At 40.2% G+C, this 25,685-nt stretch overlaps 2 protein-coding genes across 12 annotated transcripts in view; one reads left to right on the top strand and one right to left on the bottom strand.

Moving 5' to 3' along the window:
- The window catches only part of DTNBP1 (dystrobrevin binding protein 1), a 70,106-nt gene extending 63,460 nt beyond the window's left edge, over nt 1-6,646 (top strand). For all 4 annotated transcript variants that reach the window (XM_074871293.1, XM_074871320.1, XM_074871302.1 and 1 more), the window contains exons 8-10: nt 256-411; nt 2,241-2,384; nt 5,749-6,646. In XM_074871293.1, coding sequence (XP_074727394.1) covers nt 256-411; nt 2,241-2,384; nt 5,749-5,996 — 548 coding nt within the window. In that variant the 3' untranslated portion in view covers nt 5,997-6,646. The remainder of the gene's footprint in view (nt 1-255; nt 412-2,240; nt 2,385-5,748) is intronic.
- A 717-nt stretch (nt 6,647-7,363) lies between these two features.
- Nucleotides 7,364-25,685, bottom strand: part of JARID2 (jumonji and AT-rich interaction domain containing 2) — a 225,224-nt gene continuing 206,902 nt past the window's right edge. For 7 of the 8 annotated variants that reach the window (XM_074871264.1, XM_074871234.1, XM_074871223.1 and 4 more), the window contains 6 exons: nt 22,565-22,670; nt 21,550-21,732; nt 15,260-15,390; nt 13,019-13,202; nt 11,384-11,491; nt 7,364-9,284 (listed from right to left, as the gene is read on the bottom strand). In XM_074871264.1, the coding sequence (XP_074727365.1) occupies nt 9,108-9,284; nt 11,384-11,491; nt 13,019-13,202; nt 15,260-15,390; nt 21,550-21,732; nt 22,565-22,670 (889 nt within the window). In that variant the 3' untranslated portion in view covers nt 7,364-9,107. Of the gene's footprint in view, nt 9,285-11,382; nt 11,492-13,018; nt 15,391-21,549; nt 21,733-22,564; nt 22,671-25,685 lie in introns of those variants that run through there. The other variant, XR_012629258.1, reaches the window with a different exon arrangement.

The raw sequence follows: 25,685 nt of genomic DNA, 5'->3' as shown, positions 1-25,685 counted from the left end.
CTGCATCTTGCCTCAAGATAAATATTTATGACATCACCTTAATGTGAAGGTTGTGCTGCCTAACGTAGTATTCTTACTCTGTCAGATTTAAAATACAGTTACGAAGCGCAGACGCCTTCTTTTATAACGGCCTTTGTTAACAGTCTGTAGTAACAGTCTGTCAGTATTGCACTGGTTCAGAAGCTTTTAAACTCTGAGAGTCAGGGGGATATAAATGCAATATTTTATTTGTTTGTTTGTTTGTTTTATGCTTAGCTGAGCTAGATGCTGAACATGCACAGAAGGTTTTGGATATGGAGCACACCCAGCAGATGAAGCTAAAGGAGCGTCAGAAGTTCTTTGAAGAAGCCTTCCAGCAGGACATGGAGCAATACCTTTCTACAGGATACTTGCAGATAGCAGAGAGGCGAGGCAAGTTTTAAAATACCTTCTGTGTAATCCACAAACTCACAACGTGGAGAATATTGTTGAGGGGTCAGAGTCAGCAGCAGTTTTAATGCTTACAGATGAAGCATTGCAGTGTCTAAATTCTTCCTCAGTGGAATTGGAAGTTCAGATAAGCTCTTCAAACAAACTTTGGGTTCCAGGGTAACTAGACACCTTAGAAAATCAGTCAGATTCTCTGTTCTTTGTCTGAGGAAATGTGAAGCACCAATCTGGAACAGCACTTTTCTCTGCAGCTGAAGAGTGCATCCAGCTCAGTGTTGTATTTCAAAACGGTTCCCAGGTGGTAGCTATTTCCATTGTCTGTGTAACATGCAGAGTATGTGATTAGGACATGGGAGATCAGATTAAGCTCTCTCCTCATCATGAGATGACTCAAGTCTGGCATCTCCTGACTAGTTAAAGCACAAGAATGCCATAGACTACAGATACTTCTGTGTGGGAGGTATCCATCTGTTGGGCCAAAATGCAAGGATTGTAGGACCAGAAAGAAAGCAAGCGGGAGATTACATCACTCGTGTGGCAGGAAAAAATGTAGAGATTCTGTCCCTGCTCCAAGACTGGTTCTGCTATCGTTTGTAACAGCAGAACAGAGAATACAACCCAAGATTTCCTTTTCTCTGCATGAGTGCTATACACACCCATCTGCAAGATGCTCTAGATTGGTTGCGAGGACATTCTTCTGAGAAGTGGGATATGTAAGTCTAAATTCCTTTGGTCTAGGAAGGAATTGAGTTTGGGTCTCCTGCTTACTATATATAAATAGCCCACTTAGGCAAAAAGTGGGCGTTGTCACTGGCTAGTACTGGACACACGGCCCTGTTAGAGGGTTAGGTTACTAACCTGGTGAACTTCAGCACTGCAGTATAATGCACAACCCATGTATAGCAAAGAAACTGTTTTAATAAAAGATTTGATCCTGCAGTACATGTAAAACTACAGAGCTATAGTATATTTGGAAAAAAATCCAATCAAATTATAGGATTTCATCTCATATGAAGGCTTTTAATATTGTAATTGTTAAATTTAGATAAACCATTAAACTGTTCATTGTAGTATTTGATGTTATACATGCAGCAACTGGACTTAAAATCTGAGTACCCTTGAACTTACTTGTTCTGTGTTTGTATGTTTTATTGTTCAAGGAATAAGATGCTCATCCAAGAATTCATCTAAGTATTTCATTCCCTTGTGAATTGTCAGTATTACATTGACAATAATAAGTAATTTGCTTGAGTTATTAATAATGTGAAATCCCCATGCTGAGAAGACATTGGGCATCAGCCTAGGTTTTCCCTCCTACTGTCATTTATTAGACTAACTGAATGAGGAAGAAGAGCGGCTGCTCTCTGTTAACATTAATCCGTACTTGTGAATTTCCATGTCCCTTGTATATTGACATTTCATGATTGTTTGCTTAAATGTGTTTGTTTTTCTCTAAAAAAGACTTTTAGTTGAGAAAATTGGAAAGGAGTGTTGCAAAATGGAAAGTTTCAATCTTTGCCCCTGAGCCCCACCCTAGCATATTTCTGACAGTGCTATTGCTGTAAATATTGTTCCAAAAATGTTTTGGTTTACAAAACCAGTAAGGGGCATTAGTTTCACAACAAAGGTTGCACAGAGTACTCTTGGATTTGGGCTGAGATGGCTGCTGAGCAGCTCCTGTGGGTGTGTTCCTTCCATATCTACTTTAATTATTACTAATGCATACAATTATAGCAGCTAATGAAGGCTTTGTAGGTAACAACATCACGTAGCTGACTGTCAGTTTGCTCACTGCACTATTTTTACTACAGAACCGATTGGAAGTATGTCCTCCATGGAGGTGAATGTGGACATGCTGGAACAGATGGACCTAATGGACATGTCTGACCAAGAAGCACTTGATGTCTTTTTAAACTCAGGAGGCGAAGACAATAATATGCTTTCTCCCATGCTGGGTATGATACTAGTAATGTCAGAGTGCTTAGAGACAAAGTGATAAATCACCGGAATTGCTCTAACTTGTAACGGGTGATGTTATCTCATAAAACATAACACTTTACGTAGATTATTTTTCATTAGTGGTTTTAAAAACATTAGCATTTAGTTGCGGTACAAGAGAGCTTGCTGCAAAACTACTTGTATTTCTGGACTGTCTTTTTTCATCTAGTTACTACAGTTTCATGTTCTATTTGTCATGGATGGATAGGTGATGTGTTACATACTGCTTTTAAGGTGCATTTTTCTCTATATAAAGTTAATAGGGGATGTTTTAACAAACATCAACAGAAAGTTTGCGGTAGTTAGGTTGGGGTTTGGTTTTTTTTAAAACTGCTTTCTTAGAATTTGTCCAGACTTTTGGCATTTTGAAGTAAATTCGCACCAGTTGTATAGTGTAAGATCTTCAGTGAAAGATTCAGAGACATGGTTCAACCCAGCAGTTCATATATGTAAAACATGACAGTGTTCTGGAAGCTTCTGAATAGTGATTCTGACACTGCAGCTCTTTTCATGTAGCCTTCTTACTTCTTTACGCTTTGCCACGTTGCATCATGATGAGGGATCTGCATAAAGCAGGAATTAGTACTACTGGATACTTTATCCACTAGGAAAGTATGCTTTCTTAACTAAAAACTTCAGTACTAAAATGCCTTTTTCCAGAAGAGCGAAAATGAGTTTTCTTGGGGGAGATGATGAAGCTCCTTTAAATGTAATTCTGATTTCCTTTGAAAATACAGGTTGAAATATTCTTTATACAAGTACTTGCAGTAAAAAAACCAGTATACATTAAATCCTATCTGATATTTTGGGATATGTAAAGAAAAACGTTTATAATATCTTGGGGTAATTTTCTTCCTCCTTATGTAAAGGTGATTATTACCTGCTGTGAGCATGAAAAGCTTACAGTAAGTAGTCAAGGCACACTTGACTACTAAAGATTTTTGTTTTATTGCAAAAACTAAATTCAGATGGCTGGTTTTGGATAGGCAGCCAATCAATGCATTATTACAGTTGATCATTCTTTGAGCATGCAAGTAGTTACAGAAAATATTTTCCCCTTGCTGGGTCTTTGGCAGATGTTGGACCAAGAAGCTCCTGTCTTAACAACAAACAGTGTAACTGGACTATCTAAGTGTAGAAACTACTAGGTGTGGTTGTTTTTCCTGAATAGGTGTAAAACTTATTAGCCTTTGAAAAAATACATCATTTATTTTGCGCTGTAATGTATTACAGTGTGTATGTATAGATAGTGTATATATTACATATATGTACATACGCTGTAATACAAGGTACCAGTACTGTTATGTTCTAGAACTGTAACCTTAATTCAGAGATTGGATCGGCTTGAAGCAAGACTTACTCCTCCACAGTTACAACTACTACAGTGTAACAGTCCTGCGAACCTCGCTATTGTAGTTCCAGACGATTCACTCCCCTGAATTAGAAGGGATTTTTATGCTTGCTCTAAGGACGTGGCACCCTCGTATCAAGCCAAATATGCAATAGTCTTCATTCTCAGAAAAATGAGATGGCTTAAAGATAACTCTTCATTTTGCTGTCAGTGGAGAACTAGGTTGGTCAGGGCAAGACTTGTTTCACAATTTTCCTGAACACCACAGAATACAGGTAAGTTATTTTAGTATCTGGTGAAAATTAAAATCAGCTCAAGACATTAAAGCATTTTCAAATTTGTCTTGCTATAAGCCTTGCCAGCTTATGGGCATTGGTTTTGCAACATTTCATGATAGTAAGTGGAATGGAAAAATTTACTCGTTCTGCCATTCCAGAAAACTCCTCCTCTGTGTGCATTGTGTAAATTAATCTAATGCATGCTGGTGTGCACAACGTAAAGACAGGTGTCTTTAAAAACATGTTCAGTATAAATCCGTGTACTACCTGAAGAAGGGACTCAGTAGACCTGCTAGGCATCATGGACTGCTGCAGCACCCTGGAGTGGCAGGGTAGTTTCAGTCCAGGCAGGCTGGTCAGCTGTCAAAAGTTGTGAATGTTGTAGCACGTGTTTATCCACTTGTGTTTAAACTGGAGACCTGCTGAGGCATGTTCTCCTTTGGAGTTCCTGGGTCCCAGGGAAGCTAAAACAATGTCACATACAGGGCTACTTGCTGTCCAAGTTTAGGTCCAGAATTTAAGATTGCAGCTAGTTAGGGCAAGAAATATGCTGGAGCAATGGTGTCTAGTACAAGCTTCTGTTGCCTCCGGATTATGTGACTCTTCTCTTGTTAAATTTTAACTCGGATACTTGGTAAGACTATGGGAAACAGTAGTTTGAATGGCTCTGCAAACTGCCATAGCAGAGGTAAAGTGCAGTGATCAGCTCGTTTCCATCCAACCCTCCTGAAACATTTTTTTATAAAATCCCACAGGATTTTAAAGTGTTTTCTCACTAAGGTTACTCAGTGCTGAAGCTGGATGCCCTGACTGTGGAGGAACACTTGTTAGGTAGAGAAGGAAGAAGGGGATTTGGCAGATCACATAGAAAGAACGTTCAGATGTTCCCCTATTTTAACTTCTTATTTACTGCCAGGAAGTGTCTAGAGAAAGGGATCTAAGATAATTTTGAAATCTGAACTTGCAAACTGCAAGCAAACACCATTACACTGAACTTGCTTATAAGTTTTTTTTGCACAGAGTATGGAGGAAGTATAGTCTTAAAATCCCATTCCTGTGCACTTGTACTATGATATGGCTTCACCAAAGGAATGCTTTCATACTGTGGGCAAGAACTTGTTTTGCTTCTGCATCTTAATTTTTAGTCAAAGCCAGAGATTACTACTATGGCCTGTCTCCTAGCTATTTTTTTTTTTCCAATTTCACCCAGCTTTATACGTGTTGTTCAGTGGGACAGTTTGTCTGGAGGATTTTCCTATTGGTGACAATTCTCAGCACATGCTGAAGTCTGAATGGACTTGATCGAAGTCAGAGTTAGGAGGATTAAGTGGTCTTGGGCAACAGGTGAACTGGACATCAGTGACATCTCTGAACAGTCAGAACTGAATACTCCTGCCATCTTGGCTTACTTGATGTCAAGCATTAGCAATTCTAGAATGAGCGAGAGACATACACACCATCAGAAACAGATTAAAACCAGCCTGTGGCCCATATTTGAAATCAACTTCAGGAAAGCCGAAAGGCAGCTTTGAGTTTTGGGAGGGTTTTTTAACGGTGCTTTGCAAAAGAAGCAAACCAGCCTGAATGCAACTCATTAACCAGTGTTAAGGTCAGTTAGTTAATATACTGACTTCTCAATCCACTTGCTGAGCCACAGCTGATTTTTGTTGTTGTTCTTTTCCCAACTATAAGGGCCCGACTCCAACACCTACGTGAATGAGATAAGTCTTCAGGTTCCGAGCCAGTCTGAATTACGACAGAAACTGTCTTCACTGTCATCAACCTGTACCGAATCTGCCAGCCAAGATGCAAGTGAAGGAGAGTCTCCAGTTATTCAGTCTGATGAAGAGGAAGTTCAAGTGGACACTGCTCTTGCTGCTGTAACTGAAAGAAAGGGTGCTTCAGATGTTAGTGATGAAAGTGACTCTCAAACTATTTGAATCTTAAAACCATATCCTTTAAGAATGACTTCTGAATGAATGAACAAGTGAATGAAGAGCTTGCCTGTGTAACAGTTTGCTAACCAAGCATAACAGCCAGATCTTTTTACTTAGTAATACCGCCTTTTTACAATATTGCCAGTCATGTGGAGGTTGGTTTTTAAAAAAAAAAAATGCCTAAAGCACACACACTTTAACAGTAGTCTTGGGGCTCAGGGGAGCAGTAAAACTGTTGTATATACTATGTATAAGAGAATTAAAGGGGAAAAATACAAGTTACTTTGACCACTAACCTTTAAATGGCTGATGGGAAATACTTAGACTTGATGTGTAATACTGAACCCAAATTGTTCCTTGCATGTTTTCAGCTGCAGCAACTGAAGATTTAGGATCCAAACCAAAATGAAAAGTTATTTTCTACTCTTTACTACCTACTGTCTGCCTACTGCCTTGGTCTACTAATGCAGCAGTGTCTACTCTCTCACACTTCCTGTTCAGGACCAACTTAGTTATCATAGGTGTTAAGGAAAAAAAAAAAACTGAAAAGGAGGAGATGCCTATTGAAATGTTACACTCCTCGTGGAGCAGATATCTTAGCATTGTATAAACGTACTCCTCTTTCGAGATAAAATAAAGTATTTCTATCCCAACCATGTCTTTTACTTGATTACCCAAATATTTTATCCATGACAGTGAACAGAGGAGACTAATTCAGGAATCAGGGGAAGAAAAAAAAAAGGTTATTTATCCTGAGCACCAGTGTAATTTACTTTTCCATGGTAACATCTGTTTGACTACACTGATGCAAGCCAGCAATTTGAGGGAAATAAACCTGAATGAATTATAAATGAAGTGTGTACATTTTATAAGCCTTAGGACTTACAGTCATCATCATCTTACTGCCATTTTTTTCTGCAGTTGTTTTTCTAAAATGAAGGTCTGAACATGTCTAATACCTGTTTCTTGTCAAGTCTCACACTCTATTTGCAGGGATCTGCTCTCCTTTGAGACGGCTCCTGGCTCCTGCTCTTCATGCACGGAGGGAAGGAATGTAATCGGAAACAGCGTAAGTAAAAGGACAAGCTGTGATGTAGATCCCTTCCAAAGACCTGCCCTGACAAAGCCAACGGTTGGCAGTGAGGCGCATCCTGCTGCTTGCCAGCTGGGAAGCAGCCACTTTCCTTAAGGATTCACTCTATCATCTCCTGTTACCTGACAGAGTGTTTCCTGACCCCTCTCTGGGACATGAAAGCTAGAAGCTCACTACCTACAATTAGATATTTACTATTTAACGAGGCATCTGTTGAAAGAAATTTTTCTCGAAGGAGCTTACTTTACTCACTTTTCAGAAGACAGACAAAATGTCAAAAAAAGTTTTGTTTTTTTTATTAAACCTCGTAGTACAAACCTGGAAAGTAAACAAAAAACTGGCAATAAACAACATGAAGTCTTTCCTTACAAGGAAAGAGAGCAGAGCAGCGCTAATAAATTAAATGTCAAACTGTAAGCCATAGTCAGAAGTTTACTGTCAAGAGGGAAAAGTACACAGCAAGGCCATAAAAACCAGACAACCACATTTGAAAACACTTGACTCTGTTTATGTTATTGTTAAATATTCCAAAACAGTTCAGTCTTCTGCAACAACAACCAACAAATTGTATTATAGGACTTTCCTGACAGTCACCACTGGCAAGCTCAGTGCAATATGGGTAGCTACGGTATTGTTGAATTCAATTACGAAACAAAACAGTTTGTGAAAACATTTTCCCTTTTTTATTCCACACATACTGTACACACAACCAGAAAAGGGCAACAGCTACTCCATTATTATTTTTTGTTGTTGTTCAGTGATGTAAGCAGCACTTATAAATGTTACAAGAAAAACCCTGTAAGCATCCAATCCAACCGATGAAGAAAGTGAAACGTAAGGCTTTTCTTCATCTTGTCTCTTCACCATCCCTCCCCCCACCCCAAGAAAAGGCTCAAGTATTTAAAAAAATTTACAGGCATATGTACAAAAGGTGTGATTTTCTTTTTTTTTGTTACAACATGAAGAGAAAAAATAGACAAGATGAAAGCAAATGCATTTTCACATTCAAAAGAAATATGCAGACCTGCTAGTGGCTCTAAATGTGATCATATAATGAAACAAATTCAAAACAAAAATTAATGCTTGACTGTGTAAAGGTGTGAAAAACAGCAGTGGAATGGAAATGGAATGTTAGAAAGATTGCACGTCTATGACAAAAGAAGCACTTATGGCTTCAATCACTTTTTTCTTTTTTTTCTTTTTTTTTTTTTTTGTTAAAGGATGCTATTGAAGGGTTTTTGATAAAGTAGCCAACAGCACCAAAAAATAACAGAATGGATTTCCTAATGAAATCAGGCACAGTTTTCCCTCACGTGACTCCTCAAGGCAGGCAGTCTTTTTTCCTCCTTTTTTTTTTTTTTTTTAATTTTTATTTTTCCCCCTCAAAACAGATGCATAGTGATGTGCTGGTAAAAGAGAACATACTCCAAATCTCCTCCTTTTGCCTACAGTTAGGAAACAAAGTCCATCTTCAGCTGCCATAACCTCCCAAAGAAAGTGTGTATTCTCCAATTTAAAAAATTACAAAACTCATCTTGCTGTGACAGAATAAAAGACATCCAAAGTAAAGCAATTTCTTTCAAGTTTTTGTCTCCTATCCCTTTTCTCTCTAGAAAAATCTGCTCACATGACTGGAGAACAAATTATAAAACACATCAAACTTTAACCTATTCAAAAAATGGGTTAAAAGCCTTTTTTCACAGTTACCAAAAAGGCTTTTTATTTTTTCAGCCATAGGGACAATACAAATTAATATTTTATCAGCCCCTTGCCGGTTTTAAAACAGTGAACATACGGCAGTTTAAAAAAATCAGACTGCTGTATCTATCTATTCTAAGTACAAAAAAAAATTCAACAGTTTAATGCTAAAACAAAATTAGTTCTCTAAAACCAGAAGAAAATCTTCTTTAGAGCTAGTGCAAAGACAGCTTGTATTCTACAGCAAGTACTCCAAACTATGGTATAATAATTACAAAAAATATATATAAATTGACAAAATGAGAGTGTTGGCATCTTCAGGATTAACTTGAAGCACTTTTGGATGAACTGGAGGATGAAAGCCTAGATGATGGCACGTCTACTGTTGCTCTCTTACGAGGTCCTCTTTTTGGTGTAGGCTTGCTGATACAGTTCTCAATGCTGCCATTTTTACCAGATACTTTTCCACAGATTTGATTGACTAGACTGATTATTTGTTCCTGTTCAAGAAGTGGAAAAAACAAAACACAAATTAGCATCTGCTCCTTCTCCAGACACTTCTGATGGACAGAGAGGTAGTGCTGCCTTTTTAACTCAACAGAGGGAAAACAATCTATATATTTGGAAACTGTGCAGAAACTTGGTTCATATACTCCTTATTCACAGCCAGGAGTTGTATAAAAATTACTGTGTAGTAGTGCCCTCACTGAAGCTTCCCCCCCCCCCCCCCCCCCGAAATGAAAAGACAGTAATCAGCAGAACTAGAAATGTCTGAGCTCTGACCACTAAGCAAGAATAGAACAGCTGGGCTGCAAAGTTACTTCCCTAGGGTCAGAAATGTTCTTCAGATACAATTTAAAACCCACTGCTGAACAAAGTTATAAATGGCATAAAATTAAATCCATAGTAACACAGCATGTAATTTACTATTTACGAAACAGTTCTTTAAAATTTAAGAAAAAGATTCCACTTTTTCCTTGTGACATTGTTGTCACTGGTTACAGGATGCTACTTTTGTTTTTAGGATCTCTGGGTGTCCAGGTGCTCTGAGCCTGTGCATAAAGAATGCCGGCTTGCTGCCACGCAGAAAAAGGGCTACAGGTCCGTGGCACTGTGATCAGCAGGAAACAGGAGTCCTTGAACTGCACATCAAAGTGTCTTGGCTACACTGCCACTCCTAATTCCACTGCATTCAGGGATTTGCTGAAGTTTGGGCGGGGGGAAGATTTTTCTGAACTGTCTGTCTCATCCTAGTGAGAATGTTGAGAAGTTATTTTTGTGCAAAGTTGGAACAGCTTCTTAATTAAGTCTACCTAACAGGTAAATAGGTTTAACAAGTGGCATTTGACATGCAGGTTATCTCTGTCCCCATTCACAGCCCTCAAAAAAAAATGCTGTAATAATAGCCAGGCATGCAGTTAGTATCTTTCAGAAGTGTAGAAATTTTGTGAGAGTTTTTTTATGTTTGAAAAAAATAATAATCATCATCATCATCCAGTGCTGGAGGAGAGGTTTTCTTGCCTTTCCCAGCACAGCCTAAAATATCTCTTTGTCATTATAAAACCTAGCAAAGTAATTATGGTAAGGGATTCTGCTGGAAAGTGTGGCTTTGAAAACCTCAACAGAATTCAATAGAATCTGTGAAAACATAGGACCGAGTAATCTCAGGAATAAGAGAAATACATTAAAATTTCTGAATAACTTCCTGAAACTTTTCAGTATTTATCACATTACAAAGGCAATTTCATTGTTGTCCTGGTTTCATAGGTTGTGCTTGTTCATACCTACAGTACCTGATACCAGAACAATTAAAAATGAAGCCGTAAGGGCATGATTTTCCTCAGACCTACTTGACCCCTTTGGGTTTTTCCCCGAACCTCTATGTGCATGCATCAGAAACTGCTGAGAAGCTCGTCTCAAAAGGCTACTTGTCCCAACACTGATCTTTAAGAGCTGGTTTAGTAATTTTTCCCACTGCTTCACTACCCAGTTTGGGCTAACAGTAAAATGCTCCCCCCCTCTATTCCCCACCCGTCCCCTCACTCACAAGGGAGAAGTGGCACTAACTGGGCAGGTAAAGAGCCACTGCCTGACTGTCCTGCACCGTAGCGTTAGCCCAGAACCCAGGCACTGTCCTAAATCACCAACTTGAGTTCTGTGATGATTCATCATCACATTTGCTTGAAGCCATTGCTTGACATCTCATCTACAAGTACTCTACGAGTTTGCTTTAAAAGAAGGTTCAGGCCAAGTCAGTGTGAACTTTCAGTTATCAACAGAGAGGTTATCCTAAAGTTACAGAAGTTACCATAAATTATCCAGTCAAAGCACAGCCTCCTGTTCTACAGCATCCCAAAGCATTAAATGGCTTCTCTGTTCTGTAACGCATATTCATGCAGTTCATGCTTCAGGTTTCATCTTTGTAATCATGTTTCCCACTCTTTCTTTTACTTAGATCATAATAAAGCACTTTCTTCCCACACCAAAAAAACCCCCAAGCGGTCTCCTGAGGTCTTGGTAGGACAAAGGCAGAGTTAAGTCTACTCCCAAGTTTTCGGTATCAAAGCTCACCAGCATCACAAAGCTATATCGTACAGACCTCATCGTAACGGTACATCATTTTCAGTCCCCGACAAGACTTCTGTTTTTCCACATGCCGCAGGGCACACTCCAAGCAGAAGACAACGTTTTCATTCTCCTGTACAACCTATATAAAAATGCAGGGGGGGAGGGGGAAGAAGTGCAGTAAGCTCCAAACTGTAGCCGTGTTATGCACACAGTATTGAATTATTGTCTGAATTAAACCTGTATTTTACTACAAGTTAGTAGAAGGAGGCATAAACAAGAAGCATTACACATTGTGAAATTATTCAGAATGTGTAAGAAGAAAGTACATATCCCTTTTTGAATGCTAATGTTGGCAAATACATGCGATTTTTAAAAAAACCCACCAACAGTAATGCAGGCCAAATCCAAATAATGATACATGCATAAAGCTTTATTGGTATCTAATATGTAGCCTAAAGCTTTCTTGAAGGCAGCCATTTCCTGTTACTTTAAATGCTGTCTTGAATAAGGATAAAATCAGAAGCTTAGCCACAGGATTCCTCAGCTACCATCTCATTCAGCAGAGGTCACATTTGCTTGGCTGGCTACCTGCCAAGCCTACACATTTCAGCTTGGAATCTGACAACCAAGTTGACTTTTTGTCCCTTACCACTGTTAAGAGTGACAAGGAAAAATCCCTCCCTCAATTACACTTGTTCCAGAGCAAATGGACCAGAATTAAGAGGTTTCCGTTGGTTGGTTTTTAAAATAAACTCATTTTGGAGTTACTTCAAACTAGTGCTGCTTAAGCAGCGGTCTGCGGACATGTATAAACTGAGCATGTTCTATCACAGGGAGAGGGAGGGAAACAGCTACATCTGATCATTTAACGGTTACAATGTATTTCCATCAAAAACCTAACATTTATAACCAAAAAAACCCAAAAGATGACAGAAAAAAGGACCGAACACGGACTCACACGCACTGTATTATGTTTAGTTAAATATCTGATCTTGGTACGTAAGGTGGTGGGAGGGGCTTTTAGTATCTTTAATGAAATTGATGTATTTCTGGGTGTTCTGCACACAGCCAAAAACCTGAAAGTGTCACCACAGTGGTTAGCACACCTTCAAAAGCCAGTAGGTAATTACTTCTAAAAAGAGAGAAAGTTTATGGCATGACTTGTATTTTTGAACAGACAGGTTGGCAAACAGCAGCTTAGCTTGACAGATAGGATACATCTACCCTGCAATTTGGCTTGCAGGGAAATTGTCGCAGCACGGGTTGTAGCTGCATGCCTGAGACTCGGGGCACGTATTCGAGTTGCTAGCTCATCCCAAGAACTGTTTTTCCATGACTTACTACTACTGGCAACCTGCAGGTATCTTTGCTACCCCTCCTAGTGCAATGCAGACATGCTCATGGGTGTCTGAGAGCAGCTGAGTGACTAGTTTATCCCTTCCTCAGAGCGGGAGGGAAGGTAGCTTGACACCAACTGTTGTCTTCTGTCACCGCTGCCCAAGGCAATAAATGTTCTGACACAAACCGAATCGACATCTCTGTGTCCTGTGTGGAGGGTGTGAGATGACTCTGCAGTCATGTGCTGCCCCTCGAATACTTCTGGTCCGTTACAGTAGGCTAGAACCCGGGGGACAGTACCCCAGCAGTGGCAAAGGATTTTACTCACCATGGAAAGATAGCACAGGTGCTGACAAATCTGACATCTCCTCTCTGACGTTTCTAACTGCAACCACTTTCGAGGCTTTTTCTTTCCATCCATCCCCGTGCTGCTGCTGTCGTGGCTGCCATAGCGCGCTGAAGAATGGAGACCTGCCTCGTAAAGCTGCCGCCGCTGCCTCAGCTCCGTGTCCCTGTGAATGTTTTATGCAATTAGAGATCGGCATCGCCTCGTACCACCACAAAGCCATGTACAATCACCCTTTTACCACAATCGTCACTGAAACCTTAGCTCCACACAGCAAAGCCCTGAGTGTTGTTGGAGGTTGGTGCCATTGCCTACGCATGGTGAGAGACAGCCAGCACCGCAGAAACGCTGCCTAAATGCAAAAGCTATCCTCTCCGGATTCTAACAGCGACCACTGTATCAAGCCAGTGGTTCTCAAACTGCTCCACAGAGAACTGGGGACTGCCGAGTACTTCCTGGAGGTCGATGGTTGCTCGGGGCCATGTGGAGAGTCGGGAGGTGTGGCTAACACGACTGTCATTCCTGAAGTTGCCAAAAGCCACCTTGAGGAAGAGGAGCCGTTGCTGTCAGCAGTAACATAGCCACCTTCATCAGGAGGCAGAGATGAACCAAGGACCTGCTGCCATGAGGTGCTTCAGGCAGGAAAGGGGGTGCAGGGCAAGTGATTGTGCCAAAAGACGAAGATCTTGCTGTACACCCAGGGGAAAAAGAAGGAGATGTCAATTAAGAATAAAGACCAAGCCCTCCGGCCACCCTTCACCCACGGTGTGTGCAAGGTGGACAGTACTTCCCTATGCTGAACTATACAGCATTAGGAAAGCAGGTCGGGTTGGAGCTGAGTGGAAGACAGCAAGTGTGGAGTGAGCTGAGCAGATGGAAGGGAAGAATAAAAAAGCTCACCACCAGACACAGCTGAAGAGGGGTGGAGAGCCAAGCTAAGCAAATGGCATGGGCAAACTGAGCAACCAAGGCAGATCAGGAGAGGCGGCAGCAAAATACACAGAACAAACAAGCAACACAAAACAAAGGGAAAAAATATGGCATAGTGTTCCACTTTGGTAGTTTTTTTTCAGGTTTTGCTGTTTGGGATTTTGTTTTACATAAGCAGCCACAGGAAGGACCGATATCCTCCAGAGAATTCCAACCTAAGCATAAGAACAAGTTTGAGAACCACTCTGATAGAGGTCGATGTGATGGTCTAACAGCAAGCACCAACATTTCTGTTTCACGTTTCGCACTTGCAGACTTTTCCTCTTCAAGGAAAAAAAAAAGCACTTGGAAGTGATTATTCCCACAGGGGAACCAGCTGCAGGTAAAGCAGTCAGCACACCTCTTTGTATTTCTTTCTGAACACTAAAACAACACATGGGCTGTTTTCCCCTTCATTATGTCACTGGAAATTTTCCAAATGAACATGCTAGTTAGTTAAATACAGTTTGTAGATTCCATTCATCAAAACTTTCTTGACATCTCGAGTACCAGTTGTCACAAACTTGAAAGATAGGTAGCAACTACATGGTAGGGAACAAAAGAAAAGATCATTACACAGGAAGCCAGGCAACATTATATTTTCCTTTTTTTTTTTTTTATACCTATCTTAAGAGAAACCCTAAACATGTTTCCCTAATACTGGGGAGAAAAAGGAGTGTGGAGTTTTTTTTCTTTAAAATGTTCAAGTTCTAAAGCAAGATGCATTAGCACCCATGCACAAGCTCAGTGGTTTAAATCAAGACAACTTTCCACTATGCAAAGCACCTTCTACAGCTGTAGTGCAACAATCTTGATGCTGAAGACAAGGGTTCCTGGTGCAAAACCCATTACAGGCATGGATTGACAGTGGCTACTGATGCCAAGAGGCTGAAAAACTGAAGAAAAGTATCTAACCACTTGGCACCACGTAGCTCACCTAACACATCAGGAAATCTTGACTCTCTGCACCAAGAATCAACAAAATAAAAGCCCAAGGCAAACTAGTTTTAATTCTTTGATGGTGCCCAAAGTAGGGAATTCTTAGAGTAAGACATCCTAACCACGGGCACTCTCACATCAGATACAGCCAAGGAAACTGCTTCTTCCACATGTGGCTGTCTTCAAGTATGTTTGCTGGGCTTTTGCTTGGTTAAGCGGGTGAAAGACACGCGTCTGAAAGGGTTACTTACATCATCCACCTCTGGAGTCTGTCAATGAAAACAAAATAGGTATGACAGGCCCCCAATTCGTTACCTGAGCTCTCCAAGAAGTGATGATATCGTACTCAGAGTCGGTCCGTTTTCCTTTTTTGCTTCTGCTGTTGCAATCTGATAGAGCAACTTTTCCATAGAAAATGGTTTGGCTATACGTCGTCTCTTCATTTCCTGGGACAGAAATTGCCGAATTAGTTCTTGAGCAAATTTGAAAATAAGAAGTTACCCAGAATGAATTCAATGTAGCAAAAAGCAGCCTTTTAGAACAACCAAAAGTACGAGCTTTCTATAGTCCAAATTGAAGTATTTATGTTCCTAACTTACATCCAGCACCTAACTTCATACTGAAATAAACTTATAATTGATCTTTTCAGTGGAAAGCCAGGTTCTCAAGTGCTTTGCTGCATTGGGTCTTTCTGTTGAAAGGACTAAGAAGATTTTCTGCACGTGCTTTAGGTGAACCAATGCCACGTTGATCGATAAGAAATCAAACTGTATGCTATCTTCTAATATGCTTTACTGTGAAATTTAATGCAGAGAAAAGTCTGCATATACAAAGAGAGTGAACCCAAATGCAAGTATTCTGGTGTCACCACATTTCAGGTATACACTTTTTTCATAAAAGAAAATTAAACTTCATCAGTGGAAAAAACAAGAATAGGATAAATGTGAAGAAAATGAGAAAAATTAAAAGAAGAAGGATGCCCAGACATAGGTTAGCATGCAGTTCACTGAAGCGGAGGAACCAACAAACACCTCAGAATTCCCTCCCTAAGAATTCTTTTCCTGTGGAGGCCAAGAGGAGTAACCCAGTCACTCACACTATTTGCACTCTCAGCCATCCATTAAGATCTAGTCTTCTGACTGGCTTGAAGCCCAGGGCTGCTATGATTTTGCATCTTTTACAGCACCAAAGATACAATTGGTGCTTAAGAATTAAAGACAACAATCAGCAAAACAGGCAGATATCAGGGAAAAGAGACAACAGGCAAAAGAGGCTTTCAGTTCTGCTTAGTTTTGCCTGTTACCAGCTCCCACCTCCCTGTCGTGTAAGCTTTTAAAGCTGCATCTTTCATTCCTGTCAATACAAACTGAGAGATTTTGGTAGCTTTAACCCTTTTGATAGCTCTTATGTAGGAAAATTCCTTGATTTACTCTGCAGTTGGGAAAAATCTAAAAGTTTTCCCAGTGTCTAAAGAGGTACGTTTTGTTTTATACAATGTCTGAGAAGTTTCAACTGATGCCAACACTGGAGCATAATGTGAAGGTGCCACTTCAGTTAGGAGTTAAGCCCTGCAAATACCTACTTATCACAAAAATGAAGTTATCTTTAACCTTAAATTTTTTTCACTCTGTTTTATAGCCCTTATTACATGCTCTTGGTATTTCTTTTATCAGAACCAATATATCATAAAATTAATAATTTTTAATAGCACAGATTGCATGCATTGAAGTGATAACTAATATACATCTCATAAAATGGATTAGTAACCTTTGGTGACCAAAAAAGCATTCAAAAGAGAGTCACAGGTAAGAAAAGTGTTCTTCAGAAGGTTCTGCCAGAGCCTCCCTGGGGTCCCCAGAACTGCTGCGCTTTTAGGAGTGGTATGATAAGTTTTGTGGCATGCTAGATTTGCATAGGGTATTGTCCGAGGCTGCATATGAACAGCTACTCCAAGCCAGACCAAAAGCCCAGACCAAAGCAACACACACAGCCAGGATAAAAGGCCACAGTGCCGGAGGAAAAAAAAGCAAGGTACGCTCCTGCTGGCTGGCTGCTCAGGGATCTCCTGAGCCTGAGACGGGTCTGTGCTGTGTTCAGCACAACTCACTGGATCTGTGCATTTATATGAATTTCTGATTCACCTTTTTCATACAGTACTGAAATATACAGATACAGCACTGTGTGTGCTTTTGACCTGCTGCCTAATCATTTCTTTTAATGACATATTTTTCAATGTTATGAAAGAGCACTAATATTCATATCACAATTTTCATCGCCCTGCCACTTGTGATCTGGTCTTACTATCGTATACATGTCTCAGTCATCAATTTTCCAGGCTGAGTAGTCCTCTTATATTTAATACAGAAGCTAATTCATACCTCTGATCATCAGTCTCCACAGTGCTTTTTCTAGTTCCTCTATATTCCTGTTGCAATTAAGAGATTCAGAATTGCTCAAGTATTCAAGCCATGGCCATAGCAAGAGTGTACACAGTGCCATAGTGATGCTTCTGCTTTGTTCTCTGTTCTCTCCTTGCAATTCCTAACATCCAAGGTCTACACCCAAGATTTAAATCTCTCCAGAGCACTTGGCTGGCAGCTCCATAGGAATGCAAAGACCCCTTTTCTCAGGAGCAAGAGCTCATTCAGAGCGCATCACTGTGTCTGTCAAACTAGGATTATATTTTACTCCCAAATCATTTAAAATTTATCAACTCATTTTCTTACTCAGATCACTCAGTATCATGAAAACTTTCTGTAACACCCCATAGCTTTAATTTTTGCTGTCATTACCATAAACAGCCTCAGTATAAAGGCTTAGTTTTGCTATTCACTTTCCTTTCTAGACTATTTACGGATACGTTGAACTGTACTGGTCTTAGTACAAATTCCTGAGGAGTGCAGAAAGAGACCTCCCTCCATGATAAAAACTGACCATGTGTTCCCATCCTCTGCTTCTCTTTAAATCAGTTATTTTTCAGTGCATGAACCTCTCCTCTCAACCCATGGCAGCTTAATTTCTTTAAGAGCCTTTTCTGAGGATCCTCGCCAAAAGTCTTCCAGAAATGCTCACAGACTCCCATCAACTGCAACTCTCGTCTGTACATCCTTCCAAAAGTTTCAAGGCCTGGGGGCCATGACCTCACTACAAAAGCCAAGTTGATTGCCCTCATCTCATTCTTTTCTACATTCATTTTTTCTTTTGGCCTTTAGGAAGTTGTTCTTCAAAATCTCTTTCTGGTCTGCATTTGTGTGTGTTTACATGCGTCTTGCTAGAGTGGTTGTTTTATTTGCATTTTCTTCTTCTGGCCACAAAAGGGATTTTTTGGTCTCATTTCAAACACTCCTTTCTCCTGGTGTTTAGCCATGCCAAGTTTAGTGGGGGTTTGCCTTTTGAAATTTTTCTTTTGCTAGGCAGTGTGCATGTGTTGTGAGCCTCTAACATGGCATCTTTAAACAATTTCTATGCTGCACGCAAACACTTAACCCTTCTTTCTGCATTCTCAATTTAACAAGCTTTCTTGTTTTTATGCGAGGCTGTCTTTTGAAATGAAACACCACAGTAGTGGATATTTTGCTTTTTACTGCTCTTTCAAGGTTCTTAATCTCTGCTCACCATCACAGTGCAGCTCCTTCATAACGATGTTTCGAACTGGGCTCCACCATTACTGAGAAGTGAGACGACAGTTCTTGTGCGGGTTTCCTGACCAGCTGCTCCCTGAAGCCATTTTGGTTCTGTCATCCCACTATCCTAGCTAGGGGGATGATGCCAGCATTTTCTATCATCATCGTGTATCCTGTCTTCGCAGCTTCTCTCACCTCCTTTAGTATGACACAGGCTCTGTCTACACACCATCCAGGATGGCAAAGCAGGAGCAGCACATGTGCAGAGCGATACAGTTGATGCCGAGGATCCAAACACCCACCGGACGTGTGTGTGTAAAGCCAATGGCTTTACTTCAGAGCACTCCAGCCAGGTTCTGGGGCCATGTCACCACCAGTGTTTGGAGGACATCAGGTGCACTTCTGGAGGGCCTCTTCCCATTTGGTTTCATCTGAAAACAACCTGGTCTGCTCAGGCTAAGTCAGCTCTGTGATAGGAACCAAGGAGTGGTAACTGTGTGGCGTTTTAAAAGCACATTCCTCACCCAAACTAAAACTTGGTGGGGGGGGATACATATAAAGCCCCTGCCAGCATCTTGGCTGGGCAGTCAGGAGCACGGTGCTAATACCATGCTTTTCCTATTTAAGACAAGAAGATCAGTGCACAGAGATTCTGTCACTGACGACAGGGTTAAACCTGGCTTATTTGACTGTAAGCTCTCTTCTGTGTGCAGCAGTGCTGCTCCAACTGGATGACGAACTCCAACTTTCCTATGTACTTCTTCCTCTCGTATTAACGGTAGTGGCCGAGTCTCTTCTTTCCACCAAGTTTCTAGTAGGCCCTATACCACCAAAGCCCTCCTTTAAAACCAGACATTGCTCCTTATTTCCAAACCTCTAGACTAGAGTGCATTCATTTACTCCAATATTCTGTTTTCCTGTTTCCTAAATGAGTTTTACTGACTTTGCCCAATGCCTTATTTGAGGATATGAAGTTACCCCGTTGCCATTCAAAAAACAAACTCTTCCACCACAACTGTAAACCTTCTCCTCATCCTTAAGTTTAAAATTTCAAGAACTCTCAGGGGTTTTTTTTAAAAGCCAGCAACCTGATTCCATGTATGGTTTAGGTGAAACCTGTCTGTCCCTTTACACAGGCTTTATACAAACTCTTTTATTCCAGCAATTATCCCAACTCCTTATGAACTGAAATCAATGCAATTTCAGATGCAGAATTTCATTTTTCCATATATTAAAGGAGATTGAGCAGTCATTCAATACAGAAATGAAACAACATCATTTAGTAATATAAAGAGAGTTGCTATAAAAAGATCAGGTCACAGTATCACAGAATGAAAACAAAGTTAATGTATCAAACAGCTGAAAACTGTCAGTATTGCTGTTGCGAATGGACAGACAGGAAGGTACAGTTGTTTGTCAGAGAGTTCATTAACAGTCCAAAAGGGGAATCTTGCTCATTACACAGAACGTCTCACAACCTCTGAAAAGCACAGTCCCGGCCAGCCTTTGAAAATGGCAAAGTGCCTTGTCAAAGGGAAGGAACCAAGGAAGAATTTCCAAAATTTAGGGGAGTGAAGAACATAGGATAGTTTGAGGAAAGAAGAGGAGGAAGGAAAAAAGAAGAAGGAAAAGAACAATGCAATAGGTGTTTCCAGAGTTGTTTTGATATAAACACATATACTGTGGTTCTTGTAAAGTTTGTGAGAGCTGTGACTTCAGTTTCCAAGGTAGGTTATAATAGATTGGAATCTGCTGGATTTTCAGTCAGCTTATATTTACCCAGTGAAAAGCTCTTAAAAATTAATCAAAAGAAACTGTTCTTCAGAATTTGAGGCACCAAGAAGAGCTTTTTAATTGCTGCATAGTGATTTCTGTCTCTTACAGGAGTGGCATTTTCACAATATCAAACAAGTGTTCAGTAGAGCAATAAATACAGCATATGGAGTTAATATAATTGTGTACCTTCAGACAGAAAAGGTTAGCTTAGGATTTTCATTCCTTTACCTACATACAATATACAATTCCCACCTTTCCCCAAAATAAATCTGTAATAAAATAACCTTTTATTTCAAACTAAGTTAATATACTGTTAGTATAACCAGGCTGGAAGAATTCCATTAACCCTAAAGAACCAAGACCTAATTGTGGACATATTACATTTAATTACTTACTAACCACTTGGTCTGAGGCTGTAAATGATGATTTACTAGTGGCTTAGCTATAAAACACTACCAAAATAGCATCTGTAACCCATAGTGTATTTGAGGAGGTTGGGAACACAATTAGTGATATATATTCTTTGTCCAAGAACACAGAAATGTAGCCAAAATCATGATGACTGGACAATTCATCTGTTTGTTTCTGCAGGCAACCTGCCTCTGTTAGTTGTGTGAAAAGGGAACAGGAAGATATTTTTATATACATCTTAGTATCGGATGGGCTGGTCAACAAACGTAAGGATTTTCAAGTCACTGAAATTGAAAAAAAACCTGAAATTGCCCTGATCAACAGCTTTTCCTGAATGAAGGGGCAGAGAAAGACAAGTAATACAGCTGTATTAACTGACTCTGCCTACCACAGGAGCTAACAAGCACAGTTATTCAGATATTTGCACCTGAGATTCTAATGGTTCTAGAAAACACCACTTAAAAAAAAATTAGTAAGCATAATACAATATATTATCATTAGCTCTGAAGGGATTCTGAAAAGCTTCCTCACAAACTGGTCTGCAGGCATAACAATCTTCTGAATTGTTCAAATATACAGAGGTTTATAGCTGTCAATTATTAACTCAGTTGCTTTTCCGAAAACACTGGATCGCCTTATGCCTTGCAGAACCTTTTCCTTTTTTTTATTTAATAGTCCACAAAAATATATGTAGCTGTACTAGTCTCACAATGCTATCAATCCTGGAATGTCTGGTTTGTTGTCGTTTTAGATGGCAGGGCCGTGAATCCATTTTAACTCCTTTTCTCAACTTACCTTGGCTGTTTTAAAACCCATACTTGTCCACTGGGTGGTAGCAAAGTGCACTGTTTCAGAAACACTATAGCCACAACACACTTTAGACACAAAGGATCCAGGAAAACAGACAACAAACTGCCCGCTCTGCTGTACAGTACGGTGCACCCTGATCCCCTCCTTACACAAGATTTCTGGGGAGATCTAGAAAGACATAAAAGCAAGATTAAAAAAAAATAAATCAGAACTTTCTTTTACAGTTAGATCCCCTTCCTTGCTGGGTACTGCACGTTACTTGTGCAGAAAAGCTGTGCTCTGCTAACAGCTCAGCTCTGTTCGCTTTCTCTCTTCCCTTCTACACATGCTGCAGCTTAGTGTTTGGAGTGAGAATTACAGAAGTAGCTCTTTTGAAACCAACAGTTTAAACTTTCACTTGCTAAAGCATCTCTAACAAAGCCTCAAAACAATACTACCTACTACTACAGAAAGTAATGCAGGCCACTTGGTTTTCCATCTAGATCTTCTCAGACTTGGCATTGAGTCCACCTTGCTACTACACTTCTGTTAGAGATGTTAACATGGATAGCTGAGGGAGGCTTTTTGTTGTGGGCTCCCAAATTTATACTTAAATGCACTAAATGGAAATTGCTATACACAAAATAAACAAGGGAGCAAAAAATATTTTTAAATTGTTTGATGTATTAGGCTTCTCATAATCATGCTGGCATCATAAAATGTCAATCATGGCAGATTAATTGATTACAGAACACTCCCTTTGTGAGGTTAAATACATTATGGACAGTATTAAAAAATGGACATTTATTGCACTGTCACATTTATTTTTATTTTAACATGTGAGCCTTGTTAGAAAAATGCCATGTGGGTAAACAACTGCAAGTAGAAAGTAGCCAGATTTTAAGAACAGCCTCTGCATCGTTGTAGTGTAAGACAAAACCAAAATAAATCCCCCAAACAACCAGCCTTCTGATTATCCTTGGGTTCTCAAATGGGAGTATCTCTCCCAGTGTTAACCTACCATTACATTACTTTCAAGCATTTCCAGCCCTGGAGTGCCATTGGCTTGCAGCAGGGTATGTACCACATCATCAAGTTTGTTCTCCTCCGCAGCAGGAATGCAATACCTGTTGTTTTGTCAGAGGAAAAGAGAGAGATTTACTGTGGAGTAAATAACGGTCCACAGCTACACAGTAACAGGCAATTCAGACCAGGACATTGATTAAAAGAATGAAATTAAACACAGGCTTTCCCACACAGTTCTTTTTGGTAAAACACTGAGGATTCATGGAAAGCTGTTTACTTAGACTCAGTGTGATGGTGTTCACTAGATGCCAAAGGACACCAAATCCCCAAACCAGAAATGTGAAAACTCAGTGCTCTGCAGAATCAGAGGAGAGAAATCAGCAATAGAGTCGTGTTCATTTTAATGGCACCAAAACAGCTAATTATGGGCAGAAGTTTGCATCTCGTTAGCACCAATATATATTCTGTTATCTTTATCATAAATGGCTGTATTTATTATCTGTGCATCAAGCAAAGAATCTTTTTATTTAATAACATTTTCTGTTTGTAACAATCAAGAAACCACAAATCACCTTTACTGTTAGCACACAAAGTAGCCTAAGACCTTCTTGCTTTGCTTACTAAACAAATCCCACATCTCTCTTCTCCCTTGCAATAAAAGAAAGACCCAACCAAGAGCAGCCAAAGCAGCAAGAGAGATTTAAAACTCTGCTGGGTATATGCCGAGTTGCACATCCTCCTCTCCTTTAGAAGCCAAGGAAGCAGCTGTCCTCTGTGCTCACTGCCAGCAGTGCTCCCTATGCAGAAGTGACAAGAAATAACGTAGGAGTCTGAGGTCTTAGCTTCACACATCCAGAGAACTGCTATTTCGCCGGATCCAGGGAGGCAATGTGGTGACAATTAGTGTCTACTTTTGCTTGCACCCTGCCAGAAGGGTAACGGTTTACGTCCACCCAGAAGATACCTGTTCCCAAGATCTGATAGTTGGTACCTGACAACTGCGCACTGAGCAGCGCAGCTCGGTGGGAAACACGGTGCAAATCCTGGGATCCCCAAACCTGCCCTGAGTTGCTGCCATGCTGTGCTTCATGTGTGACATTACTTTATTTGGATTTGTTATGCTCAGGCAAGCAAAAAGCACCTCCAGATTTATCATGACTTACCAGTTCACTTTAAGCAATGAGACCTCAACCTGAGCCCGTTTGCCCCACACCAGACACACTCACAGAGCGCCATTATTCCAAACTTGGCAACAAGAGAAGAGAATGAATCTGGAAAGATCTTGGGGAAAGGGTGCAGTTTTCTTGTCATTCATCTGGTTTCTCCACCAATTTCATAAAGCGTTCTGCTGGCCTTACAGACCTTGTCAGGATATCTGCTTATAATGTGCGCTAATATTAACTCTGTATGCGTCATACAGAGTTATCCTGCTTGATGAGTCTGTAGGAGGCTGTACTTCCTATGATTTGAACATCTCGTTACTGTTCACTGTACTGATGATGACTTTGATTCATCTTTGTTGATCTTCAAGCCGAGAGCCTGAAGAGATGACAATATCCACTTGTACAGCTAATTGTAGCCACAATAAAGGCTCTAATGAGCTGGTTGCCCAGTTGTACGTAGACTGACTCCTTACATATATATTGACAATGAGCAGAACCTTGCTAAGAAATCCTAGGGTTATAGAGAGGTGAAATGGAAGAACTTCACCTTGGTAAGGACCAAGTCCTAACAGCAATTTTAAATGCATGCCATGTATCAAATACTTTGCAGTACCTGTGTTGCTAACAGTGACAGCTTCAGAATAGCTCCATGTGTGTAGCATATTACTCTAGTTACACTATAATAATGTATTTTAAATGGTGATGAAAATATTTTAAATTCAAAACACAGAACATGGCAGAGCCCAGTCTTTCCTTTTGGAGTTAGAAAATATAGCTGGAACAGCGGAAAGATTCAAGCATTAAGTCCCTCACAAGATGGGCCCAGGAAAAAGCACAGAAAGGATGTGTGAAGAGGAGGGGCAGCACAGAAGTGCATGGCACTATCCAACTGCTGGCAGGACTGAGGGGAACGGAGATCCTTCACAACTGTGGTGTGTGCTGCAATTTCACTCATTTGCAATTCCTGATGTACCTATAAAAATGGGTAGTGAGCAGCCAGTACAGACTTCTGCATGACTTTGGCAGAACAAGATTTTCTTCTCTCTTTTAATGGGCACTGAGGATCCCTCCAGAATAAAAAGGTTAGGTCACTGACCTCTCTGCCCTGCATGAAAATTGACTTCTCCCCTGTTTACTCTTCAGGAGGTAAAACCTGAGAGATTAGAGTGACCTGAGTGATCTGTAGGTAAATGAAGCACCACTGATTTTAGTACCACAGAGATCTGTCCTTGGAAGAGAAGATTTCTGGATGCTGGGTGGACTTTGCAAGATGGAGGAGAGAGCTTTGGTCCCCAGTGGCCTGCTTTGTTATCACTGAAGCAGCCACTGAAAGCAATGCTGTCAGGGCTAATCCAGATACTACATCAGTCCTAGAGTTATTAAATTCATCTTTTCCTCAATAAAGGTAGGTACTTTGTTGCAATATTAAAAGTTGTAATGAGATAATAATGAATACTAGCCTAAAACTTCAGCCTGGCAGCCTTGCTGAAGAATAGCTTTTACAGACAAAGGAGTTCCACTTCTTCCTTCTTATGAGTTATTCCTGCTTACTATCCATGTTTCATCAAGGCAATCATCACAAATACACCTGAAGCTGTGTATTTATGTGTATTGGTAACCCCATCAAGAAAAAGCAAATGGCTGCTTTGGTTTTATTCTTGGCTTGGAAAAAAAAGAAATAGTAGCCTTTCCTAAAACTTTGGCTGGCTGCATTCAAGCCTGTCCAGTCCCAAAAGGCACAGGTTTTGACACACACAGTATGAAGAGAGGCCTCAGAACTTAATTAGGGGATTCTTAAATGCCTTCTGTTTGGAATTTACTGTCATTTAAGACTAGACAAATGTCATAGAGAGAAATAGACTCACCTAAGGTTGAGGACAATGTACCTTGCTCAGCAATTTGTCCTGATAGTATATTATTATAAAACATTACAGATTCCTAGTTCACAGAAGA

Source organism: Strix uralensis, chromosome 1 (genome assembly GCF_047716275.1).
Source record: "Strix uralensis isolate ZFMK-TIS-50842 chromosome 1, bStrUra1, whole genome shotgun sequence".
In the NCBI taxonomy this organism is placed as follows: domain Eukaryota; kingdom Metazoa; phylum Chordata; class Aves; order Strigiformes; family Strigidae; genus Strix; species Strix uralensis.
Note: the sequence above shows the minus strand (reverse complement) of the source record. Positions and strands in the feature narration are given on the sequence as shown.